The 17,730-nt window shown below is 47.3% G+C and overlaps 1 protein-coding gene across 1 annotated transcript in view; it reads right to left on the bottom strand.

The window, feature by feature from the left end:
- LOC134974537 (granzyme A-like) overlaps positions 1–17,730 on the bottom strand; it is a 43,566-nt gene that overhangs the window by 12,517 nt on the left and 13,319 nt on the right. Inside the window, exons 3-4 of the mRNA XM_063946510.1 lie at positions 14,176–14,320; positions 5,139–5,405 (exon numbers count right to left, since the gene is read on the bottom strand). Of these exons, the coding sequence (XP_063802580.1) occupies positions 5,139–5,405; positions 14,176–14,320 (412 nt within the window). The remainder of the gene's footprint in view (positions 1–5,138; positions 5,406–14,175; positions 14,321–17,730) is intronic.

The following is a 17,730-nucleotide window of genomic DNA, read 5'->3' as shown; positions in this document are numbered from 1 at the left end:
GAGGGGAAGAATGTAGATCAGCCCGTTGCTAAACATTTCACAGCTTGCAAACATAGCCTTTCTTCACTTCGTTACATGATGGTGGACCATGTAAAGGAAGATATTAGGGGGGGGGGGGGACAGAGGGAGAATCCTCTTGCAACTTGAGATCAAGTGGATTCACTTATTGAATACCGTTTCCCCGCATGGATTAAATGAAATGATTTCCTTTAACTGTTTCCTGTGAACGTCATGCTTTTATGATCCTAGTGATTATGTTAAGATCAACTGTGTGATATGTTTAATACTGACATTATGTAGATGTATCCATGGTGACGGCTTCACTTTAATTTTGTCCCAGTCACCGCATTGGCGCCGTCTGTAAGTGATGACGTCAGCGGAAGCATGGGAAGTGGTACTGCACGAGTTTCTCACTTGGTGTTTCAGTTTGTGTATAAAGGTAAGCTTACTCTTTGTATTTCTTTCATACCTGACGAAGGTTTATAAAAACCGAAACGTTGTATTGAACCCAGGAGTGTCGGGGTCATTTATTTGATATAAGACCGTGAGTGCCGCCTGCAATCCGTACTTGTACTTCACACAGAAGGAGGGCACCGGGCAAGGTGGTTTGATTGAGACAGCGGAGTGCCGAGTGTATCTGCTACCATATTATATATATATATATATATATATATATATATATATATATATATATATATAAGAGTGATGTGCACCAGAAATTTTTCGGGTTTTGTGCTTTGGTTTTGGATTCAGTTCCGTGGCCGTGTTTTGGATTCGGACGCATTTTAGCAAAACCTCCCTGAAAATATTTTGTCGGATTCGGGTGTGTTTTGGATTCGGGTGTTTTGCTTTACAAAAAACCCTCAAAAACCGCTTAAATCATAGAATTTGGGGGTCATTTTGATCCCATAGTATTATTAACCTCAATAACCATAATTTCCACTCATTTCCAGTCTATTCTGAACACCTCACACCTCACAATATTACTTTTAGTACTAAAATTTGCACCGAGGTCGCTGGATGGCTAAGCTAAGCGACCCAAGTGGCCGACACAAACACCTGGCCCATCTAGGAGTGGCACTGCAGTGTCAGACAGAATGGCAGATTTAAAAAATAGTCCCCAAACAGCACATAATGCAAAGAAAAAAAGAGGTGCAATGAGGTAGCTGTGTGACTAAGCTAAGCGACCCAAGTGGCCGACACAAACACCTGGCCCATCTAGGAGTTGCACTACAGTGTCAGACAGGATGGCAGATTTAAAAAATAGTCCCCAAACAGCACATGATGCAAAGAAAAAAAGAGGTGCACCAAGGTCGCTGGATGGCTAAGCTAAGCGACCCAAGTGGCCGGCACAAACACCTGGCCCATCTAGGAGTGGCACTGCAGTGTCAGACAGGATGGCAGATTTAAAAAATAGTCCCCAAACAGCACATGATGCAAAGAAAAAAAGAGGTGCATTGAGGTAGCTGTGTGACTAAGCTAAGCGACGCAAGTGGCCGACACAAACACCTGGCCCATCTAGACAGAATGGCAGATTTAAAAAATAGTCCCCAAACAGCACATGATGCAAAGAAAAAAAGAAGTGCAACAAGGTCGCTGGATGGCTAAGTTAAGCGACCCAAGTGGCCAACACAAACACCTGGTCCAACTAGGAGTGGCACTGCAGTTTTCTAGCGAGAGGATGAGTGCTTCCATCCTCATGTGAATTTGAACCACTAGCCATGAACATAGGCCAGGGCCTCAGCCGTCCCTTGCCACTCCGTGTCGTAAATGGCATATTGGCAAGTTTACGCTTCTCATCAGACGCTTTTAATTTTGATTTTTGGGTCATTTTACTGAACTTTTGTAGTATACTTGACGACACAGAGGTAGAGCAGTGGACTACTGTACCGTACTGCTATATATATACTGGTGGTCAGCAAAATTCTGCACTGTCCTCCTACTATATACTGCGCACAACTAAAATGCAGCACAGGTATGGATGCATAGTAAACTTGACGACACAGAGGTAGAGCAGTGGACTACTGTACCGTACTGCTATATATATACTGGTGGTCAGCAAAATTCTGCACTGTCCTCCTACTATATACTGTGCACAACTAAAATGCAGCACAGGTATGGATTCATAGTATACTTGACGACACAGAGGTAGAGCAGTGGACTATTGTATCGTACTGCTATATATATATATATATATACTGGTGGTCAGCAAAATTCTGCACTGTCCTCCTACTAGTATATACTGCTCACAACTAAAATGCAGCACAGGTATGGATGGATAGTATACTTGACGACACAGAGGTAGAGCAATGGACTACTGTACCGTATTGCTATATATATACTGGTGGTCACAGCAAAATTCTGCACTGTCCTCCTACTATATACTACAATGCAGCACAGATATGGAGCGTTTTTCAGGCAGAGAACGTAGATATTTTCAGCACACTGAGCACAGATATTTGCAAGCAAACTGAGCACAGATATTTGCAGCACACTGAGCACAGATATTTGCAGCACACTGAACACAGAAACTGAGAGAACGCAGCCATGTCCTCTTGCTATCATCTCCAAAGCACGAGTGAAAATGGCGGCGATGCGCGGCTCCTTATATAGAATCCGAATCTTGCGAGAATCCGACAGCGGGATGATGACGTTCGGGCGCGCCCGGGTTAACCGAGCAAGGCGGGAAGATCCGAGTCTGCCTCGGAACCGTGTAAAATGGGTGAAGTTCGGGGGGGTTCAGATCCCGAGGAACCGAACCCGCTCATCACTAATATATATATATATATATATATATATATATATATATATATATATATATATATATATATATATATATATATATAGGTTCACTACGATATGCCGGGGGTCGGGCTCCCGGCGACCAGCAAACCGGTGCCGGGAGCCCGACCGCCGGCTTACCGACAGTGTGGCGAGTGCAAATGAGCCCCTTGCGGGCTCGCTGTGCTCGCCACGCTACGGGCACGTTGGCGCGATTCTCCCTCCAGGGGGGTCGTGGACCCCCACTAGGGAGAATAAGTGTCGGTATGCCGGCTGTCGGGATCCCGGCGCCGGTATATTGTGCGCCGGGATCCCGTCAGTTGGCATACTGAAGACCACCCATATATATATATATATATATATATATACACATATACACTGCTCAAAAAAATAAAGGGAACACTAAACACATCCTAGATCTGAATGAATGAAATATTCTTATTAAATACTTTGTTCTTTACATAGTTGAATGTGCTGACAACAAAATCACACAAAAATTATCAATGGAAATCAAATTTATTAACCCATGGAGGTCTGGATTTGGAGTTACACTCAAAATTAAAGTGGAAAAACACACTACAGGCTGATCCAACTTTGATGTAATGTCCTTAAAACAAGTCAAAATGAGGCTCAGTAGTGTGTGTGGCCTCCACGTGCCTTTATGACCTCCCTACAATGCCTGGGCATGTTCCTGATGAGGTGGCGGATGGTCTCCTGAGGGATCTCCTCCCAGACCTGGACTAAAGCATCCGCCAACTCCTGGACAGTCTGTGGTGCAATGTGGCGTTGGTAGATGGAGCAAGACATGATGTCCCAGATGTGCTCAATTGGAGTCAGGTCTGGGGAACGGGCGGGCCAGTCCATAGCATCAATGCCTTCGTCTTGCAGGAACTGCTGACACACTCCAGCCACATGAGGTCTAGCATTGTCTTGCATTAGGAGGAACCCAGGGCCAACCGCACCAGCATATGATCTCACAAGGGGTCTGAGGATCTCATCTCGGTACCTAATGGCAGTCAGGATACCTCTGGCGAGCACATGGAGGGCTGTGCGGCCCCCCAAAGAAATGCCACCCCACACCATTACTGACCCACTGCCAAACCGGTCATGCTGGAGGATGTTGCAGGCAGCAGAACGTTCTACTTGGCGTCTCCAGACTCTGTCACATCTGTCACATGTGCTCAGTGAGAACCTGCTTTCATCTGTGAAGAGCACAGGGCGCCAGTTGCGAATTTGCCAATCTTGGTGTTCTTTGGCAAATGCCAAACGTCCTGCACGGTGTTGGGCTGTAAGCACAACCGCCACCTGTGGACATCGGACCCTCATATTACCCTCATGGAGTCTGTTTCTGATCGTTTGAGTAGACACATGCACATTTGTGGCTTGCTGGAGGTCATTTTGCAGGGCTCTGGCAGTGCTCCTCCTGTTCCTCCTTGCACAAAGGCAGAGGTGGCGGTCCTGCTGCTGGGTTGTTGCCCTCCTACGGCCTCCTCCACGTCTCCTGATGTACTGGCCTGTCTTCTGGTAGCGCCTCCATGCTCTGGACACTACGCTGACAGACACAGCAAACCTTCTTGCCACAGCTCGCATTGATGTGCCATCCTGGATGAGCTGCACTACCTGAGCCACTTGTGTGGGTTGTAGACTCCGTCTCATGCTACCACTAGAGTGAAAGCACCGCCAGCTTTCAAAAGGGACCAAAACATCAGCCAGAAAGCATAGGAGCTGAGAAGTGGTCTGTGGTCACCACCTGCAGAACAACTCCCTTATTGGGGGTGTCTTGCTAATTGCCTATAATTTCCACCTGTTGTCTATTCCATTTGCACAACAGCATGTGAAATTGATTGTCAATCAGTGTTGCTTCCTAAGTGTACAGTTTGATTTCACAGAAGTGTAATTGACTTGGAGTTTCATTGTGTTGTTTAAGTGTTCCCTTTATTTTTTTGAGCAGTGTGTATATATATATATATATATATATATATATATATATATATCTATCTTATATGGCTAGACATCAGTAAATGTCACGGATTAGGTAGTGGTGACGTTTAAGGTAAATTATCACTCAGGGCCAAATGTAATAGAGTGAGAGTTTAAAAAGTGAGAGATTTGGTGAAGTTTTTCAGTTTTTTTTTAAAGTGGCAATCATTTACACAGCAAAACCAGGTTGATCTTGACTGCAAAACCTCACCAAATCTCTCACTTTTTGAAACTCTCACTCTATTACATTTGGCCCTGAGTGATAATTTACCTTAAACGTCACCACTACCTAATCCGTGACATTTACTGATGTCTAGCCATATAAGATATATATATATATACACATTTGGCCCTCAGTGTATTGATCAGATACTCACATTACAAAAGCCCCTAGCTGCTTCTTTCCCGCTGGTGCACATCATGTCCTTAGTGATTCTCACTGTTGGCTTCCACTGTGCGGCACACACCTTCCTGTCCAGGACAGTCACTCTGGCCTCCATTAACTTATCTGAAGTGCCAGGCTTTTTGTTGTCCGTCCTCCCCCATCCAATTATATCACAGACACTGCCGGGCTTAGCGTCAGTGAATCTCTCAGGGAACGTGACAGTTTTCACAGTCTTCGTTAAATCTGCCTTACCCGACAGCTATAAAAAATAAAAGCAAAGTTACTTCAGTAAAAATTCTAACGCGACAAGGGTAGGGCTACATTTAGTGTGATATTGGGGGTGCGGAGTGGAAATATACCATCATTTATAGACCACCCTTCCATGCATCTGTTGCTGCCGATAAGGTGGTGCAACAGTCATTATTGGAGGCTTTCCTATACCCCCTAGTAGATGTAATAAATTAATACATGGCCATCTGTGAGTACTCTCATTGTTATGAACATCCTATTTGAGGAACAGGCTTGAAAGTGGGTGAATGTATGCAAATTATATTTGCTTTTTATTATTTTCTAAAAGTAGTTTTACTTATTTTTTGTTGTTGCAAGGGGTTGGGTTCGGGTGACCGGCAGTTGGGAGACCACCAGTCACCGTACTGATGCCGGAAATCCCGGCTGTTAGAAGGCCGGCAGGGACGAGTAGAAAAAAGCCCCTTGCGGGCTCAGTGGTTTGCTGCACTCACCACTGGTTCTATTCCCACTCTATTGGTGTCGTGGACACCCACGAGTGGGAATAGTCCCTGTTGGTCGGTATGCCGACCGGCGGGCTATTCAGCATTCGGGATCCCCGCGTCGGTATTGTGACAGGCAGTCATAACTGCATCCCGTTGCAAGCCCCTGAGTTTGAGCGGATTGTTAGATGTTGATCCTTTGGGTATGGGTCATTAGGTCGACCACACTTAGGTCGACAGTCATTAGGTCGACCACTATTGGCCGACATGCAGTAGGTCGATATGTACTAAGTCGACATGGAAAAAGGTCAACATGAGGTTTTTTTACTGTTTTTGGTGTTGTTTTCTTCGTAAAGTGACGGGGAACCACAATTAGTGCACCGTGTCCCCTCGCATGCCTCGCTATGCTTCGGACAAGGTGCCTCGCTCCACTACCACTGCGCTCGGCACAGGTTTCCGCTCCCAATTGTAGTCCACGTGGATCGGAAAGTAGGAAAAAGTTCAAATTTTTAAAAAAACTCATGTCAACCCTTTCCCATGTCGACCTAGTATATGTCGACCTATTGTCCATGTCGACCTAATGCATGTCGACCAATAGTGGTCGACCTAAGTGCTGTCGACCTAATGACCGTAACCCGATCCTTTGAAGCTTTCTGGTGTCAGAGTGCCATTATTATTCTGAACCCAAAAGTGTCTGTTCACAAGAGAGTGAATTGTATATGTTATTTTTTGAAGACACCAAAAAATCAGGTTCTAGGACCCCACTTATGGTCTTGACCCATAGGTTGCACTCCTCTGCTTGTGTGTTGGGCTACAGGAAATGCCCTAATTACATATATTTATTAAAATTATTGTAGCCAGTTTTAAAGGTCCAAGTCAGGCCCGGCGCTACCCGCTCAGCAAGGTCTGCAAAGCAGGGAGGCACTGTGCTAGAGAGGCGCTCTCCCTGCTCCGCAACCATACTGACGAGCAGCGCCTGTTTCACTGTAATGATGCTGCGCCTCCGGCCGTACAGAGGATCTTAATCTCCTCCTGCAATAGGGCCCTCCCCCCTTCCTGCTCACTCCTCCCTGAAGACACAGCAGAGCAGTCTTCAGCACCGCCCGCTCTCTCCCCTCCCTGTCCGTCACGTGATACACACTGACCTGTGTGTGGTGGAGGAGGAAGCAGCATGAGAAGAGGAGCAGCACTTACAGCCAGCCACACGAAGAGTGGAGGCTCAGGTTAGTGCAGCTGCTGCAGATAAACAAAGGGGGGAGAAGAAACTGTCCTATTACTGTGTGCTGGGATGGGGAGGGGGGACCTATTACTGTGTGCTGGGGAGGATGAGGAGGTCCTATTACTGTGTGCTGGGGAGGGGGGGTGTCCTATTACTGTGTGCTGGGGAGGGGGGGGGGGTCATATTATTGTGTGCTGGGGAGGGGGGGGGTCCTATTACTGTGTGCTGGGGAGGGTTCCGGTATGAATGGTCGACCATGTTATGGTCGACAGTCATTAGGTCGACCACTATGACATGAGTTTTTTTACTTTTTTTGGTGTCGTTTTTTGCGGAAAGTGATGGGGAACCCCAATTAGTGCACCGCGGCCCCTCGCATGGCTCGCTTCGCTCGTCATGCTTCGGGCAAATTACCGTTCCAATCGTAGTCCACGTGGATCATAAAGTATGGAAAAGTTCCACAAAAGAAAAAAAAAAATTGAAAAACTCATGTCGACCTTTCCACGTGTCGACCATTTTCATGTGTCGACCATGTGTCCATGTTGACCATGTCAATTTCGACCAATAGTGGTCGACCTAATGACTGTCGACCATAACATGGTCGACCATCTGAACGGATACCCTGGGGAGGGGGGGGTTCCTATTACTGTGTGCTGGGGAGGGTCCTATTACTGTGTGCTGGGAGGGGGGTCCTATTACTGTGTACTGGGGAGGGTGAGGAGGTCCTATTACTGTGTGCTGGGGAGGGGGGGTTCCTATTATTGTGTGCTGGGGAGGGGGGGGTTCCTATTATTGTGTGCTGGGGAGGGGGGGTCCTATTACTGTGTGCTGGGGAGGGGGGTCCTATTACTGTGTGCTGGGGAGGGGGGATCCTATTACTGTGTGCTGGGGAGGGGGAGGAGGTCCTATTACTGTGTGCTGGGGAGGGGGAGGAGGTCCTATTACTGTGTGCTGTGGAGGTCCTATTACTGTGTGCTGGGGAGGGGTGGGGTCCTATTACTGTGTGCTGGGGAGGGGGGTCCTATTACTGTGTGCTGGGGAGGGGCATCCTATTAATGTGTGCTTGGGGAGGGGGGTCTTATTAATCTGTACTTGGGGAGGGGGGTCCTATTACTCTGCGCTTGGGGAGGGGTGTCCAATTTATCTGTGCTTGGGGGGGGGATCCTATTAATGTGGGAGGTGGAGGGGTGCCCTATTCTGTGCTTGGGGAGGGGGTTCATACTAATGTGTGCTGGCAGAGGGGGGTGTCCTATTAATGTGTGCTTGGGGTTCATATTAATGTGTGCGGGGAGGCAGATGTAGGGTAGCGGCGATGTAGTGTGTGGGGAGTGTGGTTCAGGGTAGCAGCTGCAGTGTAGTATGCATGGAAGGGGGCAGGGGTAGTACCAGGGCCGGTGCTACCCACTCAGCAAGGTCTGCAATGCAGGGAAGCGCTGTGCTGGATAACGGCCAGCAACTATGCCAGCGTCTTGTAATGAGTCAAATTGACTCATTATAAGCCGTCTGTGCTGTGTGCGCCACCGGAGGAGAAGAGGAGCAGCGTCAGGGGAGGACCCGGAGAAGGAGGGATGGGGACTGGAGCCGCAGCATCGCTATGTAATTGGTAGCGGTGCCGCTGCAGCAGTCCCTCTCCTTCCGCATTGGCTGGTCGGCGCTGCTGTGAATGCTAGGATGCGCTTCCCTCATCCCAGCTTTCACAGCGGCGGCGGCCAGCCAATGCGGAAGGAGAGGGACAGCTGCAGCAGCGCCACCACCAATTATACTGCACTGTTGCAGCTCCCTCCTTCCCCTCCCTCCTCCTCCTTCTCCCCTGCCCGGGATCTGCCAGCACCGAGGAGCCTGATTGCCTGAGCCAGCGGGGAGAGATGGTAAGTATCTATCTATCTCCCTATCTCTCTATCTATTCTGTCTGCCGTAATGTGTAAAAAGGGGACTCTGCTGCCGTAATGTGTAAAAAGGGGACGCTGCCTGCCGTAATGTGTAAAAAGGGGGTCGCTGTCTGCCGTAATGTGTAAAAAGGGGGTCGCTGTCTGATGGAATGTGTAAAAAAGGGGGATGCTGTCTGCCGGAATGTGTAAAAAGGGGGATGCTGTCTGCCGTAATGTGTAAAAAGGGGGGCGGTCTGCCATAATGTGTAAAAGGGGGATGCTGTCTGCCATAATGTGTAACAAGGGGGACGCTGTCTGCCGTAATGTGTAAAAAGGGGACGCTGTCTGCCGTAATGTGTAAAAAGGAGACGCTGTCTGCCGTAATGTGTAAAAAGGGGGGCGCTGTCTGCCGTAATGTGTAAAAAGGGGCTGTCACACAAAGTTGCATCCAGCCATTGCCCCTGGACGCACCTGTGTGGTTTGTGGGTCCACCTGAAAATGGTGTAAAGAATGAAAAACAAGTCTGACCTATTCTCACTTTGGGACCTCTTCTTTAGCTGTTAACATTCGGTTGAACTCGATATTGAGAGTAGGGTACATCATGACGTGTTTGCATTGGTGCAGGTATGCGCAGAAATCTGCTTATCAAGTGCAATTGGAAGGTGCAATATACATCTAGTTATTAGTATGGTGATAGGGCCTCTGCCACCTCAAGGGATCAGAGCATTTGTGCAAATACTAGCGCTCAGTTTTGTCGTAAATGACCTTTATTAACTCAGTAATTAATTTTATTGCATCACACTGTGTAATGTGACTGATGGACACTATTGTGTGTTGTAATGTGAATTGGTACTATTATGTGGTCACGCCCCTTCCCCATTAAGCCACACCCCTAAATTTTTGCTGCGCGCCTTTGCCACGCATCTGTCCCTATTACATGTGTGTGAGGAAGGGCGCAAATTCATTTTTTGCAGGAGGGCGCCGAACACCCTAGCACCGGCCCTGGTCCAAGTTTTACTCAGTTACAATACTATCCATCTTACTGCAATTGCATACTGTAGCTTGGTTTTTGTGCATGTATAGCCGCTAAACTGTCATATTAATATAAGAACCAGGAAGGGAACATACAGTTTAAGGTATCCATTCGTAATATACTGCAAACATTATAAAAAGTTATTGGCTTCTTATTTTACTTCAAAATCTATTCAGTAGATTTTAAATTCTCATGAGCAGGGCCCTCCCTTCCACCTCCCCTCTCCTACTCATTAACGTTTTATGTACTTGCAATAAGCATTTGTTGAATTGCTAGCACCTCAGATGTTTAGGGGTATTAAATATACAGTATGTGTGTTTATTGATGACAGAGATGTAGCAAGTATAAATTAAATAGGGCGGGATTTACTAAAAGAAAATTGCTGTAAAATCCCCATTTTCAGGGTTTTTACCGCATTTTCAAATGTACTAAGACCCGTCCAGCTGCTTATCGAAGCAGAGGGTATTGCCAGCTTTTTCTGGTGGAACCCTATAGAAGCCTATTGGCTTCTTACCACATCCCACCTCATCTTGCTGCCCAGTGCCGCTCATGCCGTCCCTGCATACCTGACTACAGGCAGCCTCCCCATCATAGGGGGTAATTCCAAGTTGATCGCAGCAGGATTTTTTATAGCAATTGGGCAAAACCATGTGCACTGCAGGGGAGGCAGATATAACATGTGCAGAGAGAGTTAGATTTGGGTGGGGTGTGTTCAATCTGCAATCTAATTTGCAGTGTAAAATTAAAGCAGCCAGTATTTACCCTGCACAGAAATAAAATAACATGTTATATCTTCCTCCCCTGCAGTGCACATGGTTTTTCCCAATTGCTAACAAAAATCCTGCTGCGATCAACTTGGAATTACCCCCATAGTCCCAGATCCCAGCCTCCTCCTGCCCCATGAACACAGCTGGCTGTACTTCCGGCTGCAGGGAGGAGGAGCCGGGGACTGACTACAGACGACAACTCCTGGGGCTAGGAGGTGACAGAAACCCCAGCAAACCCTCTCCCTCGGCAGCGCAGGTAACACAGGAGACAGCTTTTACCGCATTGCGATACTAACTTAATAGCATATGTTAGTACATATGCGATAAAGTATCAATGCGGAATGTGGCAGAATGTTACCACTGTCTTAGTACATCCCGCCCATACTCTTTATTGATGAGAGTCACACTGCCCTCTAACCTCTGTGTGTTGTAGCTTATTTCAGATTTAGGGCGGGATGTATTAAAATACATTGCCACCCCTCGCTGCCCACCAAAGCGAGGCTAATCGCATATGTACTAATATATGCAAATAACATTGCAATGCGATGACAGAGGCTCTCCACAATACCTGTGAGATGGTATGCGGGGGTCTCCGTCATCTCCCAGGGGTCTCTGTCAACTCCCAGCCCCGGGAGGTGACATCAGCAGTCAGTCTCGGGCTCCTCCTCTTACCTGCAGCCGGAAGGACCTATGGCTGTGTTGCTAGGGGAGGAGGAGTTTAGGTTCTGGGACTACGGACTGCCTGCACACATGCTGGGGGGAAGGGGGGGGGGGGGGGGGGGCGGTGTGATCGGCGTGGGGCGGCGATGGCGGCGGGATGCGGTAAGAAGCCAATAGGCTTCTATAGGATATCGCCATAAAAAGATGCTGATACCCTAGGCGTCGAAGACCCGTTGGCCGGGGGCTAGTACATATGAAAATGCGGTAAAAACCCCCCGAAAATCGGGGCTTTACCGCATTTTCCTCTTAGTACCCTTTTTTGTGTAGTGTTGGGCACAGCGCAGAACAACACATACAGACCCACATTGCCATCTGGCTATGGTACAGAGGAATTCCCCCCTCTCCCCTTCCCACACACATCTGCTTGGATATCAGCAAGCAATTGGACTTACTGTTAAGTGCAATATTGTGTGCAAGACACTGCACACAAACCCACACGCCTGCTCATAGACCTCAGTGGCTAGTTCAAGCTACACAGTAGCTAACAATCAGGGACATATAGCAAAGACACACAAGTCTGGGCTACACGATTAAGGTTCTCCCTGAAGGAGCAACCGAATATCTGCAGCAGGTCCCGTCCCACACACTCAGTGGGTCCCCACCACTTCACCAAAACTGTGATTCTCTTTAAAAAAAAGACTAATTTACATTTCTAACATCTCCATCATCAATAAACACACACCATACACTAAACAACATCTGGTACCACACCAAGGTGCTAGCGCAACTGGTTATCATAGTTACATTACTAGGAGACCTGGCATCTCCAGCTGCTCCAGATATATATATGCAATCCATAACCAACTACAAGAAAACATCGAAGTCCACCACCATGCACCTAGCAGGCGAGCTGAACCACTTTTATTGCAGGTTCGCAAAAGCAGTCCCCTGCGACCCAAACAATCACCTCTACGATGCCCCGAACACCGATGGCCAACTCCAGACACTGCAAGTCGCCCAAGAAGAGGTAGAGGCACCGTTCAAAAGAGCCAAACTCAGGAAAGCTCCGGGTCCTGACGGAGTGTCACCATCTGCCCTGAGAGCATGTGCGGGTCAGCTTGCCCCCATATTCACCAAGATCTTCAACAAATCGCTGTCCCTTCCTGCCTCAAAAAGTCCACTATCGTGCCGGTCCCCAAGAAACCCTCTAACACGAACCTGAACGACTAAAGGCCGATAGCACTGACGTCTGTGGTCATGAAAACGTTCAAGCGTCTGGTTTGGAATCACCTAAAAACTGTGACTGGTCCCCAACTGGACCCCCTACAGTTTGCCTATCGATCGAATCAATATGTCGAGGATGCAGTAAACTTGGGCCTGCACTACATTCTACAGCACCTAGACATTCCCGGTACCTATGCGAGGATCCTATTTGTCGATTTCAGCTTGGCCTTCAATACAATCGTCCCCAGCATCCTCAACCACAAATTACTTCGGCTAGGGGTCCCTGAAGCTACCTGTTCCTGGATAGTAGACTTCCTGACAGATAGGACACAGGTGGTGAAAGCGGGGGAATTCACATCTCAAGCGCAGTCCATTAGTACAGGGCCCCCTCTGCTGTGTCCTCTCACCCCTATTCTTCTCCCTGTACACAAATGACTGCACCTCAGATGTGCAATCAGTAAAGTTCATCAAATTCGCCGACGACACCACCATCATCGGCCTCATCAAGGACAGGGACGAATCGACCTATAGACGGGAAGTAGACTGGTTGGCCCAGTGATGCAGCCACAACAACCTTGAGCTCAACCCCCTCAAAGCTGTCGAGATGATAGTGGTATCGCTAGTGGACTTCTTCAAGTTCCTGGGGACCACAATCTCCCAGGACCATAAATGGGGGTCCAATGCTGATGCCACTGTCAGGAAACGCAGCAGAGGTTGTTCTTCCTCAGGCAACTAAGGAAGTTCAACATCCCACAGAGCTCCTGCTCCTCTTCTACTCAGTGATTGTGTAGTCGGTACTATGCTCCTCGATACTGGTATGGTATGGCTCTGCCAGCGCAAGGGACAGATGCAGGCTCCAAAAGGTGGTCAGAACCACAGAGAAGATCATCGGGCCGACCTTCCCTCAGTCCAGGACCTGTACTTGTCCAGAGCTAAAAAGCAGGCCACGGAGATAGTAAAGGACCAGCTACACCCCGGCCACAGCATGTTTAACTTGCTTCCTTCAGGCAGGTGTTACAGGGTCATCCCTGCCGGGTCCACCAGAAGCCTCAAAAGTTTCTTTCCCCAAGCGTCCCTGCTGAACTCCTGAACATTGACTGACTAGACGTACATGTAACTCACTTGCGTCCCTATCTGACTGACTTTACTCCACCCCCACCTGCTTATCTGTTACCTACTTGACTGTTGTATAGCAAACCGAAGACAAATCACTAGTAGACGCAAGTATACCTGGCCAATAAAGCTCATTCTGATTCTGATATATTGTATGCAATCCAGAGTGTGGGATCCTTACACTCCCCTTGTATATCCATGTGTTACACTGTATGTACACCCTGCTTTTCCTACTGTCCGAGACTTGGTATATTTTGGTACACTATAAACAAACGTATAATAATAATAATAATAATAATAATAATAACAACAATAAAAAAAAAATGATGTACATCTCCATGGAAAAAAAACAATCAAATTTGCTTTATAAAGGCATACTGCATTCCATATACTGTAGCGGACAGTAACGTGAGAATTTACCTTTAAAAGCTGGAGATTATTCATGTGTTTTTCTTTGTTAAATTTTGGATGTGGAATTGCTTGTATAACTGTGAAACGCTGTCTTTGGCTGTCTTTGGTATTCTTTATAGAGTGAACTCCGAGATCAACAGTAGTCGTCTTATCTCTACAAACACAGAGGTAAAGTGTTTAATAAATGTGTGACATCTCCTTTCCAGAACTGTCAGCACTTTTATGCAGTGACATCACAGGGATCACGTTAGCCACAATTAGTGTTGGTGCCCTATCGTTGGAAAGTGAATTCTTTAATTAGAACAAAACCGTTAAATGAACATGAAGTTAGAGCATATGCAAAGCACTGGCAATACTCCAAAGTAATATAATGCACAAAAACCTCACAAAAGCATACCGTAATAAGTGGCATAATACATTTATTTATAATGACATATGGACCTCATAACCACCCCAGGCCCCCCTTTGTCAGGGGGCCCCCTGGCCGGAGCACCGTGACATCACTAGCTCTCTTTCTTGTGCAGTAGCAGAACCAGCCAGCAAGAATGTGAGCAGGACAGTATGCAGTGCAGGCAGAGATACAGGAGTATCAGGTTTCATGAGTTACCAATGGAGCTTCCCGACCAGAGGAGAGCTAAAAGGGGGAAAGAGCTGTAAGTGACCAAGGGATCCCAGCTTCTCCTTCTTCCCCCCCATCCCAGGTCCTTTGTTACCTCTTATGTAATGAGAACATTTGGGTCTACAGAGAGACAAACAGAACGTCCTCCTGATTCCTGTCCCAGTGTGTAAGTAGTACAGAGGCTTCTGCTATTCTACATGTGACAAATAGATGATAAATTTTATTTTTCTATGTGTATTTTAAGGTTGTTTAAGTTTTTGTTCCACTACAAGAAAAACTTTATAAAGTAGTTGTCTCTCAAATAGCTGAACCTATAAACAGTACCCAGGCATTAGTAAACTATTCGTTTAAATCTAATATACACCATTGATTTAAATTTAATATAAACAGTCCATACCTCCCAACAGGAACCATTCCAGAAGGGACAAAATGTTCTCTACCGGGACTTCCTTCTTAATTTATGACTGTAATCACCTGTGTTGAAACACCTTTCTTATAAATTAAATAGTTCAACACAGGTGACACTAATCATATATTAAGAGGGAAATCCAGGTAGAGAGCATTTTGTCCCTCCTGGAATGGGTCATGTTGGGAGGGGTGTGGTTCATCAAATCGACAGTGTCTAGGTCGACAATGTTTAGGTCGACCACTATAGGTCGACAGTCACTAGGTCGACATGGATGGAAGGTCGACAGGGTTTCTAGGTCGACATGTGCTAGGTCGACAGGTCTAAAGGTCGACATGAGATTATTTTTTTTTGTGTCGTTTTCTTCGTAGAGTGACCGGGATCCCAAATTAGTGCACCGCGTCCCCTCGCATGGCTCGCTTCGCTCGCCATGCTTCGGGCATGGTGCCTTCGCTCCGCTACCGCTTCGCTCGGCACACTTTACCGTTCCAATCGTAGTCCACGTGGATCGTTAAGTATGAAAAAATTTAAAAAAAGAAAAAAATGTGAAAAACTCATGTCGACCTTTAGACCTGTCGACCTAGCACATGTCGACCTAGAAACCCTGTCGACCTTCCATCCATGTCGACCTAGTGTCTGTCGACCTATAGTGGTCGACCTAAACATTGTCGACCTAGACACTGTCGATCTTCAGACCGGATCCCGTTGTGAGGTATGCACAATCTTATAACCCACCCCCCCCCCCCGCTTCCACCAGGGTCCCCTTGTCTTAAGTGCCCCAGGCGCCCCTAAGGCTTAATCCGGCCCTAAAGAACCTTACATGCAAAGTTCCATGTTTTGCAGCATAGAAGTTAAAGCCTAATAATAACGTGATTACAGCAAAATTGAAGATTTATTCTCCTCCTAAATTTGCTTAAAGCCTATTATGTGGAGATGGCTTACTATCATCGTGAGAGCCACCTCCAAACACTCTACTAATATATGGAGCTGCGCATTATCTGCACAAGCGGCTGGTCATTAGCAATGAAGCCGCCGGAGGCACATGGCGGAATGTATCATGTATCACATATGCTATGGGATACATCCCACCTCTTATCACTTGCTTACCAATGTTTATTCACTGTATGTATAAATAATTAAGAGCTGTCCCTCGTGATGTGAGGTCTTACGGGTTTATGAGTCAGGAATCTTATTGTACATGTACAGTCGCACAAACATTTTAGCAGCAGTATTTAGCCGGCAGTATACTCATATAGTATTCCACTTAGAACACAGTGGAAAGATGTATCAACGCTTGGAGCATACTTACCTACATTGCCTATTTCCTCCCCGAGAGATGCCTGGAGAGGGGTAGCAGGTGGGCAGCAACAGGACTGTTGAGAACCATGCTGGGCCCCGGTAAAGGGCCGGAGGCATGGCTTAAGAAAGTTGGCGTTACTATGCCTTTCAATATAAAAGTATTTTCTAAATAAAACAATTGTGCGGCCCCGCATGCTGCACGAAGAGGGCTCCGTTTTAACACACGGGTGGCAAGGGGGGCACGGGGAGGGCACCCACTTCCTACCTAACTTGATCTGGAAGTGGGTCACTCCTTCCCGGCCAGCGCCATCTTCCCAGTGTTATATGGAAAGATGACGCTGCTCACTAGAGAGCAAAGATTCTGGCACAGTGCCAGAGTCATTGCTCTCTATGTGTGGCTCCATCTTCCTGAAGATATCACCTGGAAGATGGCGCCGCCGTCGGCAGGCCACAGCACATGTATACTCGGAGGGGAAGGGGGGTGGCGAGGTGTTAGCAGCCTCCTTCCCCGGGCCCATCCAGCAGGCCAGGCACAGATAATTTGTACCTGCTACCCTGCCTCTTGATGCCACTGGGCAGCAATGGGGGCACGGCCGTGTTAACTGTGTCATTAGACCCCACCCTCTCATGGGGAAAATGCTGCGATTGGAGCCTATCTGCGTAGGGGACGGTGCAAAAAGGATAGCGTAGAATCCTGAATCTAGGGGCTCTACCGGACAACCGGTAAAGTCTCCTGCAGCCCTTCTAGCCGCTCCTTGCTGCCAACTTCCCAAGTTAATTGGGGTTCTGGGCAGTTTGATGGCATGATTAGGGCTGTATTGCATCATCATGGCTCCATAGTGGGAGATAGGACCACGATGATGCAAACCTGCCATCACGCCGTAGCACCACCTACTTAGCCACACCTCACCCCTGCACCTCCCACCTGGCTGTCCCCTGCCGGAGGTGACAAGGGGAGATGTGTCATGTCATGGAGAGTGATCAAGTGGAGAAATTGCCCAAAGAATCCAGTCATCTTCCAATTGTCATTTGTCTAGCACAGTCTTTGAAATGACAGAAGTTGTTTTTCCACTTTATCACAACAGCCAGAAAGTTGGTAAGTACGCCTCTACCTATATGCCCCCTTGTGTACTGCCATGTAAAGACCAGAAGGAGGCAAATATGGAGGTACTGTAAATGTGGAATGCGCCATTATTTTACCCATATTTGTCTTAGTACATAAATGCCAATAAGTTTATGA

Source organism: Pseudophryne corroboree, chromosome 1 (assembly GCF_028390025.1).
Source record: "Pseudophryne corroboree isolate aPseCor3 chromosome 1, aPseCor3.hap2, whole genome shotgun sequence".
In the NCBI taxonomy this organism is placed as follows: domain Eukaryota; kingdom Metazoa; phylum Chordata; class Amphibia; order Anura; family Myobatrachidae; genus Pseudophryne; species Pseudophryne corroboree.
This window is presented reverse-complemented; position numbering and strand designations above follow the sequence as displayed.